Source organism: Peromyscus californicus, unplaced genomic scaffold (genome assembly GCF_007827085.1).
Source record: "Peromyscus californicus insignis strain IS unplaced genomic scaffold, ASM782708v3 Scaffold_17__1_contigs__length_78620276, whole genome shotgun sequence".
NCBI classification, from domain to species: Eukaryota; Metazoa; Chordata; class Mammalia; order Rodentia; family Cricetidae; genus Peromyscus; species Peromyscus californicus.
In genome coordinates, this window is record NW_026294469.1 from 32808416 (window position 1) to 32830765 (window position 22350).

The 22350-nt window shown below is 43.3% G+C and overlaps 1 protein-coding gene across 2 annotated transcripts in view; it reads right to left on the minus strand.

Moving 5' to 3' along the window:
* Dpysl3 (dihydropyrimidinase like 3) overlaps positions 1-22350 on the minus strand; it is a 109881-nt gene that overhangs the window by 54217 nt on the left and 33314 nt on the right. Inside the window, exon 1 of one of the 2 annotated variants that reach the window (XM_052742114.1) lies at positions 6373-6696. The exons of the other annotated variant lie outside the window; for it this stretch is intronic. Coding sequence (XP_052598074.1) covers positions 6373-6411 — 39 coding nt within the window. The 5' untranslated portion in view covers positions 6412-6696. Of the gene's footprint in view, positions 1-6372; positions 6697-22350 lie in introns of those variants that run through there. 2 annotated transcript variants of the gene reach the window in all.

A 22350-nucleotide genomic window follows, 5' to 3' on the forward strand; every position in this document is an offset into this window, starting at 1 on the left:
TCTGGGCTGTGGCTATAGTAGTTCAGTACAAAGTTAAAGTGCATGGATAAGATGTACAAGATCCTGGATATTATCATGGGGGCAAGAATTCTCACTTATCCTTCATAGCTTATCGTTTAGTATTTCTATGGCAAAAAAAAAAAAAAAAAAAAAAAGTAAGCCATGAGAAATGTGTCTTTGAGTTCCTGGTGTCCCACATAGGTTCCTGGGCCATTATGTTATGGAGCTTCCATCTGGCTTAGAGTGCTGGGTGTGTCACTGCTTAGCTGAATGGGAATAGGAGCCTGGCTTCTTCTGTCTGGGAAAAGGACAGGGACAGAGAATGAGAAGGGGCCTTGGGCTCAGATCTGCAGTTAAGCAAGGCAGAAAAAAACATCATCTGCTTTCCCATCCTGTACTGCTCCGTGCTCCTGGGCAAAAGCCAGAAGGAAACTCAGAGGCCTGAAAGAACCACGTCAGAAGGGCATAGGCTCCCCTGTTCTTCCAGCAGTGATGTTACACACTTGGCCAGCCCAACCCCCAACTCCTGCAAACATTTGCTGCCTCAGCTACCAGGTGTAGACAATTAGAGGTGAGGGCGGGGGAAGGGAGTAGTCACGTGTATCCATGGAACTCCTGCTTTCTTGCTTAGGCAACTCTTCATGTCTCTGGATGGAACAATCCCAGGGTCTTTCTTTTTACCCTTGTGACTTTAGTCAAGTTAGGGAATCTGATCCTTTCTCTAGAATGTACAATAGTGATATGTAACTGTATGTACAACTTGTAATGAACTAAATGAACTAATCCATGTTGTTTGTGGTGGGCTACATGGGATAATTCCATTAGTTTGTGCTCAGTCACTTAATGAACTATAACAGCTCCACTGTGCTTAAGCTTCATCTTGCTAACCAGAGATGAAGCTCAGAGGATACTCAGGAGAAGTCATATATCTACTCCACGAAGGGACTCAGTTCAAAATAAGAGCCAGGTGGAAGGACTCATCCTATTTCACCAGACGTGCTTTTATTTTGGAGGGAACTCTATTTCATATGTTGACACAGACATGAATTGAATTTGATTTGATGAAAGAGGGACTTCTAGAAGATTCTGTTTTCCAAGGTCTTTTCCACTTGTTTCCCACCGGCCTGAGGGAAGATGGAGGACAGGTGAAGCTGTGCATGGACCTGATGAGGGCTTCACTGGGTATAGGGGGCATGGTTTCTTTTCACCTATTAACATCACCTGGGAGCGGAAGACGCTTCCCATCTTCTTGTTCCCTCCTGATTAAGAGGGCTGGACCAAATAGGCACATTTGTACCCTAGGGACACATCCCTACTGGGGTTAACATTTTGCAGCTTTTAAGCATAATAAGCAGATACAAATGGTTCTATAAAACATGCCAGCAGCTAAAAACCAAAGAGCTGTATAGGATACAAAGGGGTTTTTGTTCTTCTTCAAATTTAATTTAGTTTTTCTGGTTTAGGAAGAAAATGGGAGAGAAAAAGCCATGACAAGTAGAGTTGTGAACAACCCGACAGAAAGGGTCCTCCAGCCTCCGTCACTCAAGATTGAAGCCGATTAGGACTGAAAACAGTACAATTCAAATGTATTCCGAGAGTTTCTGGATCTGTCCAAAGATGGACTCTGGTCTGATGGTCAGAAATGAATAACAGGCACAATTCGACAGACTTATAATATAGCCAAGGCAAGAAAAGTTATTAATGTTTTATATGACATAATTTTCATTTTCATTTTTTTTGTATGTGTGTGTGTGTGTTTGAAAACATGTTTTAAAAGTTTCCCGGGGGAGTCTCCTTACAAACCAGACAGCTGCCAAATGTTCCTTTATTAATGTTCACACTCTGAAGTAATGGAGGTTTTCTAAACAAACCAGTGTTTACTGTCTTGAACACATCTGGGTTCACGGACCATATTCAGGGGTCAGGGCTCTTTGAACCTCCCATTAGCCCAGTGGAATGAAGAGGAAAGAGTTTTATTTACACGCTGGTGGTTGAACCAGGTAAGTGTCAAATTCTCTTAAGAACTCTGTTTGGAATTCCCCCAAGTATTTCACTGGTTTGGTCACAGCAACTGGTACTCAAAGCTTTTAGTACACCTGGGGCATTTTGCTTGTTCTTCAGAAAGAATAGCCTGGCTGGGAATCATGGCATACCTGCTCAGAATATAAAGGAACAAAACAGATATTACAGGCATGACCTGAGTTGACATTTCCACAATCAGTTAGCTCAAATGCTTCCCATTCCTAAGTGTTTAAGATATTTCATCTGTCTTTCACTCTGGAATTCCCCTTCCAAGATTCCTTACTTAGATAGGCTGTCTCCTTCGTTTGGTCTCCAAATTCTAATTCTCCACCTCCTAACATTTTCTTCCCATTAAGTGATACCTTCTAAAGCACAAAGGACACACAGATGTGGGGTGCAGATGTCACTGCCTCCTCCCTCCAAGTCAAGTCTAGTCCCCCACTCCAAAGGCCACAGACACTCCTCCAGTTCACTGGACTCTTTTATTAAAAAAAAAAAAAAAATGGCCATTGAACCTACAGCCTGACAATAGCCCCCTTTCCAGCAAGATCTCAGAGTTCAGGCTCCATGCTCTAGACTGAAACTGCCAGCTGCTATTCTGAGGTATGTTACCCAGCAATATTCAAAGGTCACACAGGTAACACAACCTCCAGAGAACAGAGATGTAGTTATCTACAAGACACTATTTAAAGAAATCCCTTAGTAGCTGGAAAAAGCTACCTCTCTGTAGTTTGTCTCAGAGAAAGAGAGAGGGAGGGTGGGGGAACAAGAGAATTCTGGGGCTCTTTATGTGCCCTTGGGAGGCACCAGCTGCATAAAGATGACTTTGAAGTTGGTTAAGCTGTGAGCATGATTTCCAGCTTTTCCTCCAAACTCTCACTGTGTGACTCTGAGTAACTGACTCCATCTACCTAGGTTTCCACATTCCAAACTAGGAAGTGGTTTTCTGTGGATGCTCAAATAAGAAAATGCACAGACAGTACTGGTACCCACACTTCAGGGGTCTTCCCATTCCTGAGGTGAGCTTCAATTTGGAGCTTATATCAGAGAGAGAAAATGACTGACCATTCCCATCAAAAATGCCTGCAGTATTGACATGGTAGAGGTATCATTCCAAACGCCGTATTTTTTTATGGAACATATTAGATAAAAGATTCTCGAAGTATTTTTTAAATCCCTAAATTATGGATAAGTATACTGTCAGACTGTATTAATTTTAGGCTTGAATGGGGAAAACATGCAGTGCACACAACACAATACTGTAACAAAATAACAGGTTATGAGATATTTTTAATCACCCATTCATTCAACTGGTACTATGTAGCAGGCACTGTATCAAATAGTTGACCTAGAGCATCCCTTGCTTAATCAGTCAAGCAATCCAGAATGACTAGCATTTGACACAGAGAGCCCAGGGCAAGTATTGAGGTGGAAAGCCTGGTTCCTCTTGATGCCCTGAAAAGGCAAAATGAGACCCAAGCCTGAGCTACTCACAAGCAAAGCCCCACCCCAGTTCCGTCAGCAACAGCCAATCCTCCTGCCCTCTGGAAACCAGTGCACACCTGAGAGTAGAAATGCTTTCAGCTCACAGCGGGAGCAGGTGGAAGGAGGGAAGCAATAAAGCAAAATAAAAGAGAAACCTCCCTACACTTCTACCAAAAATGGTGGCCGAAGGTGGTGTCTAGACAGACAAGTGGGTCAGGTTCAGGAAAGACTGCCTCCTTCAGTCTTCAGCCTATAGTGGCACTTGAGCTACTGGGTGGGGCTGCCTTAACAGAAAAGACAGGGAATAGGACATTTCATTCGAATTTTAGAAGGTTAGTCATTTAAAAAAATGAACCAATATCAACAGTAGGGAACACATGTTGTATTTAGGTCTTTAATCACATTTTCAATCTGTGTAGAGCTGTGTCCATATTTTTATATTTTTTAACCTATGTCTAGGGAAGGTATTTTAATACTTGTAGTGTGAAGATAATCTTTTATAGTCATACAAACATACAAAGATGTTTTATTCCAAGAAAGAATCCTTGTTCACAGCAATGTAAGCACAAAGCATGAGAAAGATCTAGAAATGGATTCCTGATCCCCAAAGACCAGCCCCGCCCCCTGCCATGCCCTCCTTGTCATCTGCCTGGTTTTTAACAATGACTGCCAGGCAGCCTGGCTTGAAGAAATTCACACCCACTGTCCAGTCCCTTGCCAGCTGCTGGAGATGCCGCTCCAGCTTCCAGCACCGGCTGTATGTAGCACCACACCCATGCACAGAGAAAGAATGGGAGCCACACTGAAAATGAAGGAAGTACCCTAGGGAAGAGCATCCAAACAGAGACAAAAGGGAACCCCTTATTAGCCCACTCCTGAGAACAGGGCAGGGCACAGCCACAGTTTCTATGGTTCCTAAGGCGAGCTATCCTGGCTTAATGTCTTTATCTTTCCTGAAAGGTAGCTGAAATGATACCTAGAAGAATGGGTGTGGTCCTCAATGCCATGTCACAGGCTGGGTCTGTAAGAAGAATGACTGAGGCCTTTAAAAATTGGACGGGGTGGGGGATGGTTCTCTGCCTGTCCCAAAAAGGATATTTGGCAAGTATCCATTAGGTGTAAATAAATGGCATGCAGTGGACCTCCAGCTGCAATAGCAGAAGAGATGTGGTCCTCGTCACTTCAACCAAGTAACCGATATAAAAATAAAGCTAAGGTCCCAATTAGATTTTTTTTGTGTGATACCGTCTATATCTCTTTGCAAAGACACCTGGCACCAAGCAAACGCTGGCCGTGCTGCAGCCACACAATATTTTCCAAGAATGGGGCGTGAATGCTGTCAGGTAGTGATACAGGAGTATACTGTTAAGCCCAAAGCCTCTGCCAGGCAAAAGAATCCCTACCCAGCTCAGCTATTCTCCCTCGGGAGTGTTTCTTCCCTGGGATCAGGTGGACAGCTGGTAGAGGTGGGGTGCAATTGTCAAAGTGAAGGAAGGCTCAGGTGCATGCTGAAGGTGAGATGCTACAATACAAATAAGGCACCTAACAATGCGGTGCAGTAGGGGCATGAAGCAGGTCCTTCACTCAATTGCATGGGCTATTCCAAGTACAAGAGGAACAAGTGTACGGACTCAGGCTCATGGCAAAATCTTGGCAGATCCCTACAAATTGAGCAGGTGGCAGGTAGAAGTCAGCCCTGGGGCAGCTGCAGAGCCTCTCAGAGGCTAACTATCACTTCCTTTGTTCCCCTTGCAAAGATGGAGTAGCCACCCATCCCTCTAACACAACACACACACACACACACACACACACACACACACACACACACACACACACACACACACACACACTCAATACAACAACCATACTACTTCTTGCTAAACTACCAAATGTCATTGGCTCTTGCTTTTTTGTTTTAATGCTATCCCAGACTGCCATATGTCCCCACTATTCAGGACATCAAGTCAATTCAACAGGGAGGAATCTCAGGCTGGGCAAGGTATTTTGTCCAGGACACCACCTGGGTGGAAACTGGTGAAGGGGCCCCTTCGGTAGCTGATAAAAGCATGTCCCCTTCTCTACCCCGCCCTAGGTGCACCAGCCAGCCGCGGGCGCCTCAGTCTCACACACAATGGCAGTTGTACACCGCATGCACTCAGCGTCCGTGTGCAACTGCAAACTAAAATGTTCTCTGAAAACTCAGCTTTCTCTGGGACGAGGAATAGGAATGGCATGAAAGAGGTAAACGATTAAGGCGAAAAGAAAATTGGTCATTTTCATTGCAGCCACGTTAGCTACTGAGATTGGAATCTGACACACCCAAACCTAGATCGGTTTAAATGTGAGAAAGGAGGGTATCCCTGAGGATTGGTAGTCCAGGCACCCACAGCGCCCTCTCCGAGTCGCCGGTATCAAAGCCATACTGCCAGAGCCAGGAGAGGGGCGCGGTCCGGCTGCCAAGTACCGGCGGAGAAAGGTGTCATCTCGCATACCCTGCCAGACCCAAAGGATCCATCAACAAAAAGCACACCTCAAGCTGCAGGAGCACACACTGATCCCCAAACCCCATCCCCAGGCGAGGCTAGGATCCGGGGAGCCCTGTGAGCCAGGCGCCCTGGGCGGTGGAAAAGGACAAACAACCCAAAGTTCTCCGCGTCAGTGTTTAAGGTTTTCCTCTTTGTTTTGATTTCCTCAAGCCCCAGGGTCGCTGCATCAGCTTGGCGCCGGCCGCGCCGTCTGGGCTGACCGCCGCACTCCAGCACCCGGACCGCGCTGGGTCCTTATTTCCCGAGGGACACGGCGGGGACGCCAGTGGCATCCAAGCCTCCCCGCCCGCGGCCGGCGAGGAGCCACCGGCCGACTCACCGTGATCCGCGGGATGTTCTTCTTGCCCTGGTAGGACATGGTGGCGGCGCTGGCTGCAGGGGATGCCTGCCTTGCTGCTACTGCTGCTGCTCGCGCGCCTGGCTCAGCGCGCAGCGCCCTAGATCAGGTGGAACGAGTGGTGCGCTGGCCGGTGCCGCCGCCTCCTCTCGCCTCCGCCCCCCTCCCGGGCTCCCGCGGCGGCTGCCAGAGACAATAGTAAATCTCCCCGGTCTCCCTTCGCCCCGACCCGCCCCCGGCCGCTCGCACCCTCCTCCACTGGCGTTCACGCCCGGGTTAGGGTTTCTTTTTTGTTTTTTCTTTTGTGGTGCCAGCTGGGACCCCGTAAGGCAGGAATGGCTGATCTGAGACTCCTCCCTCTTCTCTCTTATCCCTATTGATTTTCTTCTTTGCATCTGCCTCACCCACTTTTTCTCCCCACCCGCCTCCCCGCCTCTACTTGCTAGCTCCGCGGAGCCAGCCGGCTCCTCAGCCACCAGGGGGCGCGAGGGACTTTTCAGGGCATAGATGCTGCAGTCTCGGGCGAAGCCCCGCTAGTGACCCACGCGCCTCCAGGGCCAAGCCCCTCCGAACACCCACGCCTCCCACCATCCCCTACACCGATCTCCCATCTTCCCTACTATGCTTTTAAAAAGGAGATGGCACCGGACTCATCTCCGGGAGTCGGCTGTCCTCCGCCACTTGCGAACGGAGTGTAGCGCCGCTGCCTTTGTTAGAACCAAAGGCTGGGCGGCGCCTCTGGCTACTCGCAGGGTATTTGTAAACAGCAGGCACAGCCCTTAAGAGAGCAGAGAACTGGTCAGACTTCATGCAGTTTGACTCAAAGTCTGATGCTCCTAGACCATGGACACATGTATTTAAAAATGCAAAGAAAATTAACTCGGGGCATGGATGTGTGTAAGAGGAACGGCTTCTTGCTCGTTCCCTGTATTTTAAAAATACTCTCTGCCTGACTCTTACAATCCAAGAAAGAGCATTGTGTTGCTCTGTGGGCACGAGGCAGAGAAAACCCCTGTAAGGGGAAGGTAGAAGCCCTGCACGTTCCCGTGTGCAGTCACGGATTTGTGAGTGGGACCTCTTTTGCCAATGTTGCTGCCTTTGAGCAACCAGCCAGGTGCGCAGCGCAAAATCTCGAGTTTATTGTTGAAAGACACAATTTGCAAGAGTGAAAGAGATGGCCTTTGAAGTGCTGGGACATAAAGTCCTTTAGCTGAAAAGGCCAAGAGAAACTGGAGAGGCCACTATGGGTGGAACAGCGATGGCAAGGAGGGAGGCGGGGGAGGGGGGATGCTTTCCTAAAAAATAATCCCAAACATACAATTTAAATAACTTCAAAAAACTGGCTTACTATGCAAAAATTAGAAAATCTTCTTAAGCTTCCTATGACTACCCCCACTCTCCAATTCTCAGCCCAAATGTTCCTTCCACTAAACAGGAATTCCGTGCATGTCATTAAGCATGATTCAATCTGTTAGGGATCTGACATTGACATTGCTATAAGGCAGACCCTCCGACCACACTTCTTGACATCTTGTAATTACACTGAAGGTTTTCCTGCAACAGAACCGCTATGCAAGGCACCTACAGAAAGAGGGCTCCGAATGTCATAGCCTCTGCTTCCCACAAACAGGAAATGAGCTAGCCTGATCACATAATCAAAGGACACACTAACTGCCTGAAACACTCCCTTTCTAGTATGTTCATCTAAGGCTTCCGGTTAGTCATGAGCAATTGGACAGAATGCAATTTTCACAAGAAAAATGGCAACAATCCCCAATTTATTTTTTGGCCAGGAGGAGGAATGCCGAGCAAAGGTCACCACCTTGAATTCTTTTTCAAGACACAGGAAAGGATGAGACAAGAAAGGGAGAGAAAAGGCTGGGTCAAAGAAACACCCTGAACATTTCCGTTTGTTCTTACACGGATGCTAAAACCACTAGCCAGGAGGGAGTTGTGAGATCACAAAGAATTCTGGGACTGGCATGCAAATGAGTACGGTTATATTTAGAGCAAAGAGAGAATTAACTATGGGCTATGAAAATATGCAGAACGGGGTGTGTGTTTGTGTGTGTGTGTGTGTGTGTGTGTGTGTGTGTGTGTGTGTGTGTGTGCTTCCCTTCGTGTCTGACTGTCTCTTTCCCTGTCTCTGTCTCTCTTGGATTTTATTGTCCCAAACTTAACTCTTACTGGAAGAGCTCTTGATAAATTTGCTTAGGAAAAACAAAGATGGATACCGAATGCTTACAATTAAACAAATCTTTGCCACTACTATTCTTATTCTTTCCCGCTCTTTCTCTTCCTCCTCCGTTTCTGTCTCCTCTTCTCTCTTCTCTTCCTTACTTCATTCTCTCATTTTTGTTCACTTCATGGGTTTCTATGCCTTTATCACCTTGGATGCTGTCACTGAAATCCAGAACATTCTTCACTAGATTCCTGCCATATTTTTTGACCACTTGATGATCATATATTTGGGTGTGTGCTGTTTTAAATCACAAGAGTTGACTAAACCTGTTGAGGTCGAGATTGAATCTAGAGGCCATGCTCAGTAGGAATCGTGATGTGTTCCTGGGATCAGATGGCTGCAAATGTCCATGCACAGGAATGCATAATAACCAGCTAATTGGTTCAAGCTGCTGCCATCATCAGAAACATACAACAAACAATTCTTCCGTTAAGCCGTCCCTTCAGTCATCTTCTTCTTTCTTTGAAAAAAAAAAAAAAAAGAAGAAGCCTTCGGGATAATTAAAGAAAAAAGCCTTCCTTGGTGATTCCAGCAATATGAAAGGCAAGACAACCATCATTTCAGGCTGCCTCTGTGTCTGGCCAAGAGAGCAGTGGAATTAGTGTGATGTTTTCCACAGAAGGATTCAGCATGCCTTTCCTTGGATACACAGCGAGACTTGGCTTTAAGTATCTCAGGAAACGGTGAGACAGAGGGACTCGGACACATAGAAATAGAGACTTGGTGTAGGTCCCAAAGAAACTTAACTTTGGCCACCAAACCTGCCGCACCCAATAACTACTCAATGGTTACTCTATCCTAGTTACTCAGACTGAGGTTTGTCTTCATCCTCGACGGCACTCCATCAGTCATACTCTAACCCTTCCTATCAATCTTTCAACAGATTCAGTTCTTGCCTTTAAAAACATCCAGACTATGATTCTTCTCTGTCTGTCAAGCCATCCTTCAGCTCTATAAGCTTACAGGATAACTCTTGGCTGAGTTATTTACTTGAGGATCTCTCATTAGTAACACAGCCCCATAATACACATATAATCTTTTCATTGTACTCACTTAAGGGCATCATTTTTCTAGATGGTAGAGTTAGAAAGGTGAATGATAACACTGTCAATTGTAGAGTTTACTTCCCACTTTCATTCAGAAGAATGCCATTTGTCACTTGCTAGCCCCAGTCTCTGACTTATCTACCCTCATAGTACTTTTTACCATGTGGTTTATTAGTGTTACACTTGGTATTATTGCTGGGAAATAGATTTCTCCCCCTCAAGAGAATGTGGGCTCCATGCAGGAAATGTGTCAATGTTATTCATTGAATGGTTCAAATAGGTCCCTGATCACTGAAATTGCTACCTCAAGGAAGACTATACAGGTAGAATAGCCTTTCTGCAACTATTCCATATAATTGGAATCTAGATTTTAAAATATGGTGATATTTTATTTGTGCTGAAATGTGGTTTTATTTGTATGTTAATAAATAAAGTTGCCTGTGAATCAGAGCTAAAAGCAAGCCATTTATTTAGCAGAAGTTCGGCAGTGGTGGCACATGCCCTTAATTTGATTACAAGGCAGGCAGAGTCTCTGTGTGTTCAAGGACACAGCCAAGAGGTGACCCAAACCTTTAATCCCAATACCAACCATAGAGACCTGAAGGTCTGTATAGACAGGCAGTGACTAGGAAATCATGTGGTTGAGTTTAGAGCCAATGAGAAGGTAGAACAGAAAGGCAATAAAAAGATGGGTCACACAAGAGAAGGCTCTCTCTCAGGGGAAGGAAAACAGTGAGTGGTAAGCTAAAGGCTATTCACTAGTGCTCTGATCTCTTGGACTTTTAACTCTGTATTTGGCTCTGTGTTTCTTATTTAATAAGACCATTTAGAATTTCTTCTACATTAAAATACTAGTTTTGATTTTCTGTAGCTTATATTAGAGTCTCCTGATTCTGGATTCAATTCAAGATGGTTGGAGAATCATTTTGTTAATATGGTGAAACCCCCAAATCCCAAGGCAACATATAGTCCAAACGATGACTGAGTAGAGTACATCTTGTCCCTGAACACTGATTGGGAGGCCATGACTTTAAAGAAGCTTATATCAAAGCTTATGGAGAAGACCAAGGGCTTGGTTGTGTGGTTTAAGTGAGATGTCCCCTCTAGTCTACTGCATTTGAATCCTTGGTCACAAGTTGGTGGTGATGTTTGGGGAGGCTTGGGAGGAATGAATGGGCTTGTTGAAGAGAGTACATCATTGGAGGTGGGCCCAAATAAACCCCCCCCTTTTTTTTTTATAAAAGTTGCTTTGGCCATGGCATTTTATCACAGCAATAGAAAAACAAACATTTTTTTAATTGGGAATTTTGAAAACTTTTGATATTGGCTTCCAAGGAAAAAGCATGGACTGGGTCCAGACAAGTGTGTTGCTTAAGGCCCCAGACTTGGAAGGAAAAGGAGCATTGGCTCATAGGTCATTGTGTCAATTTCCTGTGTCTATCATTTTCACCACTTCACATTTACTTTTTGAAACTTGGTTTCCATGGTGGTTTGAATGAGAATCCCCCTCTGCTCCCCATCAACTCATGTATTTGAATGCTTGGTTCTTAGTTAGTGGAACTGTTTGGGAAGAATTAGGAGGTGTGGCCTTGTTGGAGGAGGTGTGTCACTGAGAATGAGCTCGGAGGTTTCAAAAGCCTATGCCAGGTGTAGTGTGTCCCTTTGCCTGCTGCCTGTGAATCAGGATATAAGTCTCTCAGCTACTTCTTCATCACTATGCCTGCCCATATGCCCCCATGCTCTGGACCATAAAGATAATGCCTAACTTTCTGAAACTGTAAGTCTCCAATTAAATGTTTGTTTTTGTTTTTTGTTTTTTAATAAGAATTGCCTTGGTCATGGTATCTCTTCTCTAACTTCACACTAACTAAGACAGTTTCACAGTTTCCTTTTCTGTAAATTGAAAATTGTATTACCTATCTCACAGTGGAGTGGCTTTGTGATGATTTATAATATAATTCAACTAGCATTCGATGAATTTCTGTCATGATGCCAAGGTAAGAGGAATACACATATTTAAACAAATCAGACAAAAATTCCTTTTCTCATGAAGCTGGCATTCTAAGAAAAGAGGTGAGTCAAATAAACAAAACAAAACAACATTTATGTCATATTTAAAATGATTGCCAGTACATTGGAGATGAGTGAGGTTAGAAAGTGGAAGAGGAAGTCACTTAAAGGCATTGCGTGTTTGAAGAGTAGTTTACACACAGGGGCCACCAAAGGCCCCCTGAAATAATGCTAGCTTTTCCCAAAGTAACAGTCCCATATTGGGTGCCTTATAAAGTAAAAACATCAATACTGCTGATGGATGTGACTGGATTATGAGAAAGGATCACACTTAATTTTTTTTCCATTTGAGCAACTCAGTGAAAATGAGGATGCTGTTGGGATTCAGAAAACTAGGTCCCAAAGACGAGTGTTTAATGGGTCAGGACATTTCAGGCCCAACTCCAAACAGAGGTACTCTGACCTCCATTTGCTTCTCCCCTATTGGCAAGGCTTGGAAAACTTTCTGCAAAGTTCCCTGTCTCCCTGGACAGCTCTACCAAAGGAAAGAATTGCTTCAGTCTTCTGACTGAAACATCATTAACCAAAGATGAAACCCATATGATATGAAGAAACACTAAAGTCTGTGGTGATATTTTATTTGTGCTGAAATGTGATATTTTATTTGTATGTTAATAAAAAAGTTTGCCTGGAGATCAGAGGTCAAATAGTCAGCCATAAATAGAAATCAGGCAATGGTAGCACACACCCTTAATCCTGATACATGTCTTTAATCCCAGTATCAACCATAGAGACCTGGCGGTCTGTATGGACAGGCAGTGACAAGGAAGTGATGTGGCTGGGCTTAGAGCCAATGAGAAGGCAGAACAGGAAGGCAATAAAAGCACAGGGTAGACGGGAAGAAGCTCTCTTGGGAAGCTACGGCTTTGAGGTGGTAAGCTAAGGCTAGTCATGGCTATTCGCCATTTCTCTGATCTCTTCAGCTATTACCTTTGTATTTGGCTCTGTGTTTCTTATTTAATAAGACTGTTTAGAAATTCATCTACAAAAGTCTGTCATTACACCTGGATGTTGTTGTCACAAATGTGCCTATTTCAGTCTCAATATAACTCTACCTTCTACTCTGTGGATCATACACTTTGTCCATGGCCATTGTGTGCTCTCCAAACCCATTTAGCTCCACTAAAATTATTTGCTAATCCCTTAAAAATTGTCCACAATCCCTATTTTCCCCCTTTCTTGTGAAACCAGGATACACAGTATCTGAATGACATGGAGTTGGTGCATAATTACCTCATGATTGCCTCTGTGCACATCATAAATGTGCATGTCTCTTTTCCAATTAACCTGTCAGTCTAGTCCGATGAACCTTAGTGGGTAAAGGGCAAATTTTCCTTCTTTTCTATTCCAATCAAACAGATTGAACTGGCATAGAAAAGCTGTGGGAAGGATGAGAGTGGATGGAAAAGTCAGAAATGTGTCTGTGAATATCCAAGTGAAAAGCAGAGGAAGCAGATGAACAGTTGAGATTAGAAGCTGCAGGTGTCTTTTAAAAAAACAGCACTAGAGGAGATGAACCAATAAGTGAGTGCAACAGAGGGACACCACCATCAGGGTGTTCTGAATGTCGAGGAAAATAGAATGCATTCACTTTTAAAGGAAAGCTAAGATGATGATAATAGAGAATTAACTTCTCACTGGGTGAAAACACTCTCAAGATTACAATGACTTTGACTAGAGTATTTCCAAAAAGAGTATTTTACTAGCCATTTCAGTGTTGTGTGGGGTAGGATACATGTACGTGTGCATGCACACACAAGAGGTGTGTGTGTGTGTGTGTGTGTGTGTGTGTGTGTGTGTGTGTGTGTGTGTGTTATAGATGATGTATTAAGTTATTGAAGGATTGCTGGGGTTAGTTTAGTGGTGAAGAACCTGCCTGTCATGTGCTCGGCTCTAGATTTAATCCCAGCACCTCTTTAAAAGCTTATTAATGTAATATTTTTAGAACAGGATATCTGTATGTTCCAGAGTGGGTTTCTTGTTGTTTTGAGTAAAAGCTCACTGGAGTCTTTTTGGGAGAAAATCAAGGTAGAATTTGCAGACTTCTAACACAGACAACTATTTCAAATGATTTGCTGTAAGCAGGGAGAGGGGGATAGAGTAATGGCTAGCACATAAAGCAGATGATAATTCAGTAAAAAAAAAAATCAACAATGTATTTGTATGGTAAATATCAGAATCAATAAGGAGGCACTAAAGAAATGAGACAATTTCTTCATGGAATTCTTGAACAGACGGCACAGGTGACACCTAGTGTTCAAATGAAAGGCTTGTCCTAAGCTAGCAAGAAGATGGGTCTTCCACAACCTCTGGAGTACGCCGTTGCAGAGACAGGCAACGAGGTACATTTGAAAAGGTAGTGGATGGAAATTGTCTTCTTACATGTATCTTCTCTGCCATCCACTGAGACAGCAGGGGACATTAGAGGAGAGCTGAAAAGAGATGAGAAGGGGAGTGGTGTAGTTATTGGGCAGCGCTATGGAACCTTTCCATCAGTGGCCATGCATTTAAAGAGAGCAGCGGCATGGTTGTAGGTGTTCCTCCAACCACACTATCTTTATACCTGTGGGTAGGGGTTAGAGAAGTATCAAAGAAATTCAAGGAAACTGAAGGTCAAGGATAGAGTCTAAAGTGGGTAAGAGAGAAGAGAGGACCGAAGTGAATTACGCAACAGCGATTCCTTCCCACCTCGGAGGTTTTGATGTTTACCTACTAAACTCATTTATGTCTCGTTTATCTCTATCATCTGAAGTTTTTTTAATGGACATTGGAATAGAGCAGAATCAAGGGAGAGAAAGGTTAATTGAATACACAAAGGAAAAATCCCAGAAAATTCTGTCTACCCTTCAATCTCCAAAAACCGTCAGAACTAGCTATGTTCCTTGCAGTTTTGACTGCTAATAATATTTATATTTTGAAAATATTTATATTCTGTGCTATGAATAAAGAAAACATTTCCATTTGGTCTTTATTTGAAAGATGGAGGAAAAAGAGCTCAAAGATAAATCTAAATCTAGACAAGTGCTGAAGGAACAAGATCTATATATCAGACCTTTGTGAGAAATATAGGCTGCTATCACGCTAAACAGAAAAAAAAAATTACTCATAGAGCATCTCATTAAGTCATTTGGACATGTTAATTTTGCCTATATTTCAAACAAATAAAATCTTAGTCTGGAATTCCAAAGTGACAGAATAAAATTAAAGAGATCAATCCCTGATATTATTTGATGCTTACAGATTAAGCCAAGAAGTAAACTGACAAATAAATTTATCTTTAATGCACACTATTAATATAAACTACCTAACCACAAAAATAGTATGGTTGTAAGCTAATTCCAACATCTCAAACTCACGTTAGGTTGGGCGAAGGTATGCAGCCTTTTGCGTCTCTCTAGGTGGAGTTTTTCACTCTTTTCTTTAGGAGACTGTGATCCTGAGAGGTTCTTGCCTGATCCAAAAGCTTTGACTGTCACTCATTTCAAAGGCATGAGCCAGGTACATGAGTTTGGGAGGGAAGTGTTGGGTGTTTTACACAATGAGCTTCATCATAGGTTAGACAGACGGGTGACTTTATATTCTCACTTCTAGGAAAATCTTGATAGCTTTGTCTGGGCATGTCATAGCCTGATCTATTTATTTGAATTCCAATAATCTTTTGCTTTTAATTTTTCAAAGATGTTATTGTGAGTCACTTTTCCTAAAAAGTAAAATAAAATCCATGTTTCCAGCTATGTATGTATGTATGTAAGGCTGGGAATGAAGGTTCAGGGTGCTGTTTAGTTTTGGTGAGGCTATGGTATGTGTACTCACTGTCCCATACCAGGAACTTCCTATTCTATCAAAATCACTTTGTACCAGAGCATTCATTTGAAATCCTCATGTGAGAAAACCAGGGAGGTAGATTTAGACATTTTGTGAAGAGTGGTGGGGCTTGTACTTGGGACTCAATAGAAATTCATATTTTATTTTTTTACTTACATATAAAAAACCTACAAAATATTGTTTATTTTCATTTTATGTCAAAATTGGTAGTAGGAATCATTTCTGCCATAATAGAGGCAGAAGGTGGCCTCTGACATTCAGAAACCTGGTGGAATGACATTATCTTGAGGGATATACATAAATGTCTTGTTGCCTGATGGGCAACAGGTTCTCAGATGAAACTGAAGACCAACAAAGGTTCTCTGTGGAGTGAAGCCACATAGAATAGGTAATAAATGGAGCCATGGCTCACATTTAGCCCCTTAGATGAACAGATCCACATAGTGGTCATTCTCACAGAACTATTATAATGAACAAATATGACAAAACAATTTCCACATAAGTTTCTTAGCCTCAGGGACAGCAGACCCAGCAGGGGACTCTAAAACTAACCCACACTCTTATGTAAGTTTTATTTTTATTCTAGTTTTAAAGAGATGAAAGATGAACATTTAAAGATCTCTATTTAATTCACTAGTCTGGATATCATATAAGCCAGATAACTTCCAGAGAAAGACTGAATTAAGTAATAGCCCAAACCTAAGAGACTGTGTGTTTTTCTAGAGCAGATTGTTATGGATTCAAGTCCATTGTGTAGAGCCATTAATTTAGCAAATGAGTGACTTTCTATGAGAAAGATGGATCAAAAATGCTTTATGTAGTCTTGGAACAGACAATACATGTATTATCAGTCCTAAACCCAGATGATACTGATTATGCTCCTCTCCATCACAACGTAGTATGAAAGATCTAAGCTGGTATACAATTTGAGCATCTAAGTGGTACAATCCATTAACGGCATGATACAAATCCAACTAAATGAGTAGGAAATCATAAGTACATTGTTGGCTTTGGTAAGGCACATGAACTCTAGAGACAGGGAGATAGTTTCCAACATTTCTCCACCGAATCCCTCCAGAGCAGAGGACAGACCACTGCACTAAGCAACACTTTTTACACAGAAGCAACACAAGTCTGAAAAACCACCTCAGGTTTTAGAGACAACATGTTTCATACCCAGAAATGTATTAAAAATCACTCATGCAAAAGCATTTCTCCTCTGAATGTTGACTAGAATAATGAATGAAGGGCTCTACAGCATGATCTGGCTGCAATGACTTGCAATAAGACGCAAAAACTGTGATATTACCAGGTGGTAAAAGATGCCACTCAGAGGCTATATAATAGTAGGAGAATGATAATTTAGATTCTTCTGACTCTGGTACAAGAGAAATATACCTTTATTGAAAATTAGATCCTTGAAGGATACTGAACAGCAGTAGAGAAAGAAGCCTGAGCAGAGACAAGCCCATCATGAGCTAGGTTCTCTTAGATGAAAGGTGTCATACAATAATTTGACTCCATAACCAATGGAAGTAGATCCATTGGTAATATCCAACATGGGGCATGAGGAGAGCTGAAAGGCACAATTCAGTCTGATGATCAGGTCATCCTTTCTCATGTTACCCACTAATCTTGCTAAGTACCTTTCTGTCTGTACTCTCTGGTACAGAAGGTGGAGGAAGAAAACACATGGTTTTGTTTTATATATATATATATATATATATATGTGTGTGTGTGTGTGTGTGTGTGTGTGTGTGTGTGTGTGTGTGTGTGTGTAATATATATATATTTGACTGGGACCTGGAAAGAGGAAAATCAAAATGGTAAGGAAAAGCATTTGAGACAAGCATATGGGTATGCTTATTTGGATGGGTACCAGGAGTGGAGATCTATTATATATACATTGGACGTTAAAATCTTCCAGAGAGCATTCATTCATAAAGAGAGGTACTAAACAGTAAGGTAGATAAAGTGATTGTCTGTTGACATTAGCCTGACTCTGTCATCAGCCACATCAGTGCCACAGTGGGAGCATCGGTGAAGTAGACACAGTGACAGGGCTAGAGGATCTGCAGGAAACCAACACCCACTCATCAACACTTACTTGGTTACTGTTGCAATCAATGTTTACCCTGCCAACAACAGAGAACAATAGTGGTTGATTCCCAAATGTCTGGCAAAGACACAAACAGCCACTTGCAAGTTGAACACATCTGAAGAGACAGTGATTCATCTTTATGGAAATAAACCATTTTGGCATTCCTGTTCCTAGGGTGTCAAAGACACTACTACATGAGAGTGTCAGGCATGACTGATGTCCTGGCATGAAATCCCATGTAATATCGAATCGTAACAAAGGGTCTGGGTAATAGCAAACAAGTTGCAAAAAAAAAAAAAAAAAAAAAAAGACTACATGGCCCGAGGTCCCATGTGTTACGTCAAATGCCACATGAACACATCATCCTGAAAGAATGTTTAGGAAAGACAGGGCGCTAACTTTCTGGAAACAATGTACATTTTATATTAATGTCCTTAAGTGATATTAGATCCGCAGAGATGTCCAAACATGGTTATAAGAACCATAGCAGGAAGAAGGGTACCCCTCTTTACCTTCACTCCCAGAACCCAACTGGGAGATACATACTTCCTATTTTTGTAGTTCTGTTTTTCATGTCTTTTCACCAGAGAAACAGTATTTCCACCAGGGGGCAGAGCAAGGGTACTACTGAAATACAAGTTGGACCTGATAGCTGTGCTTTGTGTCAAAATAATTAACAACAACAACAACAAGTCAACATCATAATAGGACCCTATCAGGAAGAGGTGGGCCTGCTGCTGTACCTTGGTGACAAGGTAACAAGTTGCCCAACTTTGATGGTACATGAGGAAGCACATGAACTACAGTGAACTTGAACCTGAGATGGGCACGATGACCAGGGGCTCTGACTTCTCAGAGTCTGAATCCTGACACCAGGTGAGCCATTTGATCCAGCTAAGAGAGAGGGGCATCTGGAATGGTTGGTAGAAGACAATAATGGCATCACTGTGGTCTAAGACCAGCTGTGGAAGGGAGGCCATGGGACGCCTCAAGAGAAGAGACATCTAAAGGCTGGAGTAGTTTCTTTTAGAATTTACACGAAGAAGTGAGTCTCGGGGCCGGGGAATGGCTCAGGTAGGAAAGCCCCTGCCTCGCCTGCTGTCTACAGGGAGGCTGGCGCTCCTCCCAGATCCTTCCGCTGACTGAATTAGTCCTCCCCGAGACTCTCAACCCTCAGCTGTTTCTGGAAAGCCGCCTGTGTTAAGTCGCTTAAGAATTGCCTAGTGGAAGCTGGATTTGTCCCTCTGCCCAGTCGGTCTTCCCTTCCTTCCTTCCCCTGCCCTTCAACAGAGGGTGACTCCAGGGACACTCCCTCATCGACTTCCTGAACACTGTCCTCGGAACCTGCTTCCTAGAAAATCAAACAAACAGCACAAAGGAGTGACATCACGTGTCTAAAAGGAGAGACACTTTTCTACTTAGCAGTATTTCAAAATATATGCATTTCACATTCAGATTTATATTTCTTATTTGTTTCGAAATTTTGTTTTCTTTGTTACAAGGTCTCTCTCTGCAGCCCAGGCTAGTCTCAAACTTGCAACCCTCCTGCTTCAGCCTCTCTAGCGCTGGAACAACAGGTGTGTTGTAGTACCACTCCTAGCATATTTAGAGATCCAAAAAATGTAGGAACTTGGCAACTTTGTGCTCACTGATAATTTAGCACCCATGTACTATAGACCTTGCCATCTAGATGTAACATATCTTCAGTTAAACAGAAGGTCCACTGCTGGGTTCATTTACAAGCCTCTGGTTTCCATTTCTTTATACCACGTGCCTGGTTGGTGGTCATTTGAATTTCTGGCGTTAGATCATTTGGAGACCCTAATTATCTTATTCCAAATGCTTGTTTATACTCAGGGGAACAGAGAGTTGTCTACATGGCGCTGCCTCTTCCCCAGGACACCACACTCTACACATGGGAACCCTGAACCACATGACTGAATCTTTTTTTGTTTAATTAAAATGTTTTATTTATTTTACATAACAACCACAGTTTCCCCTCCCTCCTCTCCTCCTGTTCCCTTCCCCCACCTGCCATCTACTCCCCACCCCCACCCATCCCCTCCTCCTTCATCTTTATTCAGAAAGGGTAAGGCCTCCCATGGAAGTCAACAAAGCATGGCACATCAAATTGAAGCAAGACCAAGCTGCTCCCCGCTGCGTCAAGGCTGAGCGAGGCATCCCACCATAGGGAATAGGTTCCAAAAAGCCAGCTCATGAGCCAAGGACAGGTCCTGGTCCCACTGCTAGGGACCCCACAAATAGACCAAGCTACATAACTGTCACCCACATTCAGAGGGTGTAGGTGGGTCCCCATTCAGGCTCACTTGCTGGATGGGACTTTTAACAGCCCATTTCAGAACACATGCAGGAGCCGCTGAGTGCTCCATTGAATGAATTCAAGAGAATAAACGGAAATACAGTGAATGGATTCAGATCCCAGCACCCCCTGCACACACTGTATACAGCACAACAGTCCGGAGGAAGGGCCTGATCCTCACTCCTAATGGACACTCAGAACAGCAGAACAGCCAAAGCGCGAGGCTGCAGCCCCAGGTCTTGTCTCCAGGTTTCTTATCTGTCTCCAGGAAGGAACTCAGGCTGTGTGTTTTCCTCTCTCGTTTCCTGTACTCAGCTACAGCGTATGTTCTGGGGCTAAAAGCTCTGTCAGCCTCTGGCCCTCTGTCTTCAGAGAAGCAGCAGAATGACGAGACAGATGCCCCAGAGCCAGGTGATACTGAAAAAGTCTCTAGGGAGCTTGGACTGAGAGTCAGGCCTCTTTTGTGCATACATCTTTTATTAATAAATGAATACTTCATCGTTGAGCGGGCTACCTCTGTATTCTGATCCCAACAGAGACTTCACATTTCTGTATCCAGGATGCCCAATATCAGATAATCACAGGCTCCCAAGCAGAGTACATAAACAATTTTTAGGATCTACTTAGTACTTTTTCATTAACTATGTGAGCACAAGAGGCAAAACCCAGGACACAGATTTTCTAAATTGTTCTCAACATTTTGCCCTTAAGAATTAACAACCTGAAAAGTCTTATGAGCCTACTTGCCTTATCTATAAAATGGGTAGAAGAGCTGAGTGGGTATGCTGATGAGAGCATGAGGCACTAGGTGTCGGGAAACAGAAAGATGTGCTGTTGCTTCATTTTAAAAGAGCTGACAGTGTATAACGTTGTACCAGAGGGCGTGATGGTTTAAGTGAGACCTGTCTCCTATAGGCTCAGATGTTTGAATACTTGGTCCTCAGTTGGTAGCACTGTTTGGGGAGGCTTGGGAGGTACACCCTTGCTGGAGGAAGTATATTCCTGGGGAGGGTAAGGGTAGCTTTGAGAATTCATAGCCTTGCCGTACTTTCAGTTTGCTAACTCTGACTTGTGTTGGGAGGGTGGCAGGGGTCAGGGGGTTTGAAATGTGATCCCTCAGCTTCCTTCTGCCTCCATGCCTGCTTGTTGCCATGCCTCCCCACCAAGATGGACTCTTGTCCCTCTGGAAGAGTTAGCCAAAGAAATCTTTACTTCTATAAGTTGCCTTGGTCAGTTTTCTTTTTTCACAGCAACAGAAGAAGAACTACTACAGAAGTTATCACTAAAAGAATAGACTTTAGAGCCCCAGCGATAGTGGATTAACTGAAAATAGACCCCTGCCCTTCCCAGGACCCGGCAAATATCAGTCTTTCCTCACAGCCACATTCACAGTTAGATAAGGACTTTCTGTACCATGGAATACAGAACATTATGAAATGTACCTTTTTCATTACTACATATTATAAAAAAGTAACCAGGCTGGATTTCTGTTATCTGATAGCTGCAAAAATTTTACAATAACCTCTGAAACCCTCCAGGGCTCATTGACAATAGAAACAATTGTTTTGTGTTATTAATACTTGATTTGCTTCTGCCTGTCATGGGGATTATCTCAGTCTATTCCAGCTGCTGTTACAAAATACCATATATTGGGTAATTTATAAACAACAGAAACTTCTCATGTTTCTTATGGCCAGAAGTCCAACATAAATACACTCTCTGATTCTGTGTTGGTAGGAGTCTTTTTCTGGTAGATAGTGTTTTCTGTATCGCTCTAGGGTGGAATAGGCAGGCCTACTAGCTCTCTTCAACCTCTTTTAATCTTTAACAGGGCACTATTTCCATACCTTATGGCAGATCCCTCATTTCCTCATCACTTCCTTATCATTTCCTCATCACTTCCTTATCATTTCCTCACCATTTCCTCATCATTTCCTCATCATTTCAAGAGCCCCAGCTCTTATCACTATCACAGAGTGCTGGAACTGCACAACTGAATTTGGAGGGACACTACTGTTCACACGACACCAGGGTACTCCCAGCATGAAGAAAAGTGGCGCATCAAAGATGCTCGTTTGTAGGATGATGGTTCTGCCGCAATGAGGGCTTTAGTCAATGCCACTGTGGAAAATAATTTTTATAACACTCACAGAGCTTGACTCAGCTTTCATCAAAACTAAAGTTCATTTCATGGGTTTGCATTCTTTCCCTAGGCAAAGGCTATGGAAAAAGCTTGTATGATGGTTTTGGAAAAGTGGAACTACAGGGCTGGTGAGATGGTTCAGAAAAGATGCTTGCTACCAAGCTTGACAACATGAATCCTATCCCCAGGACCCACAGGATGGAAGCGGGGAAC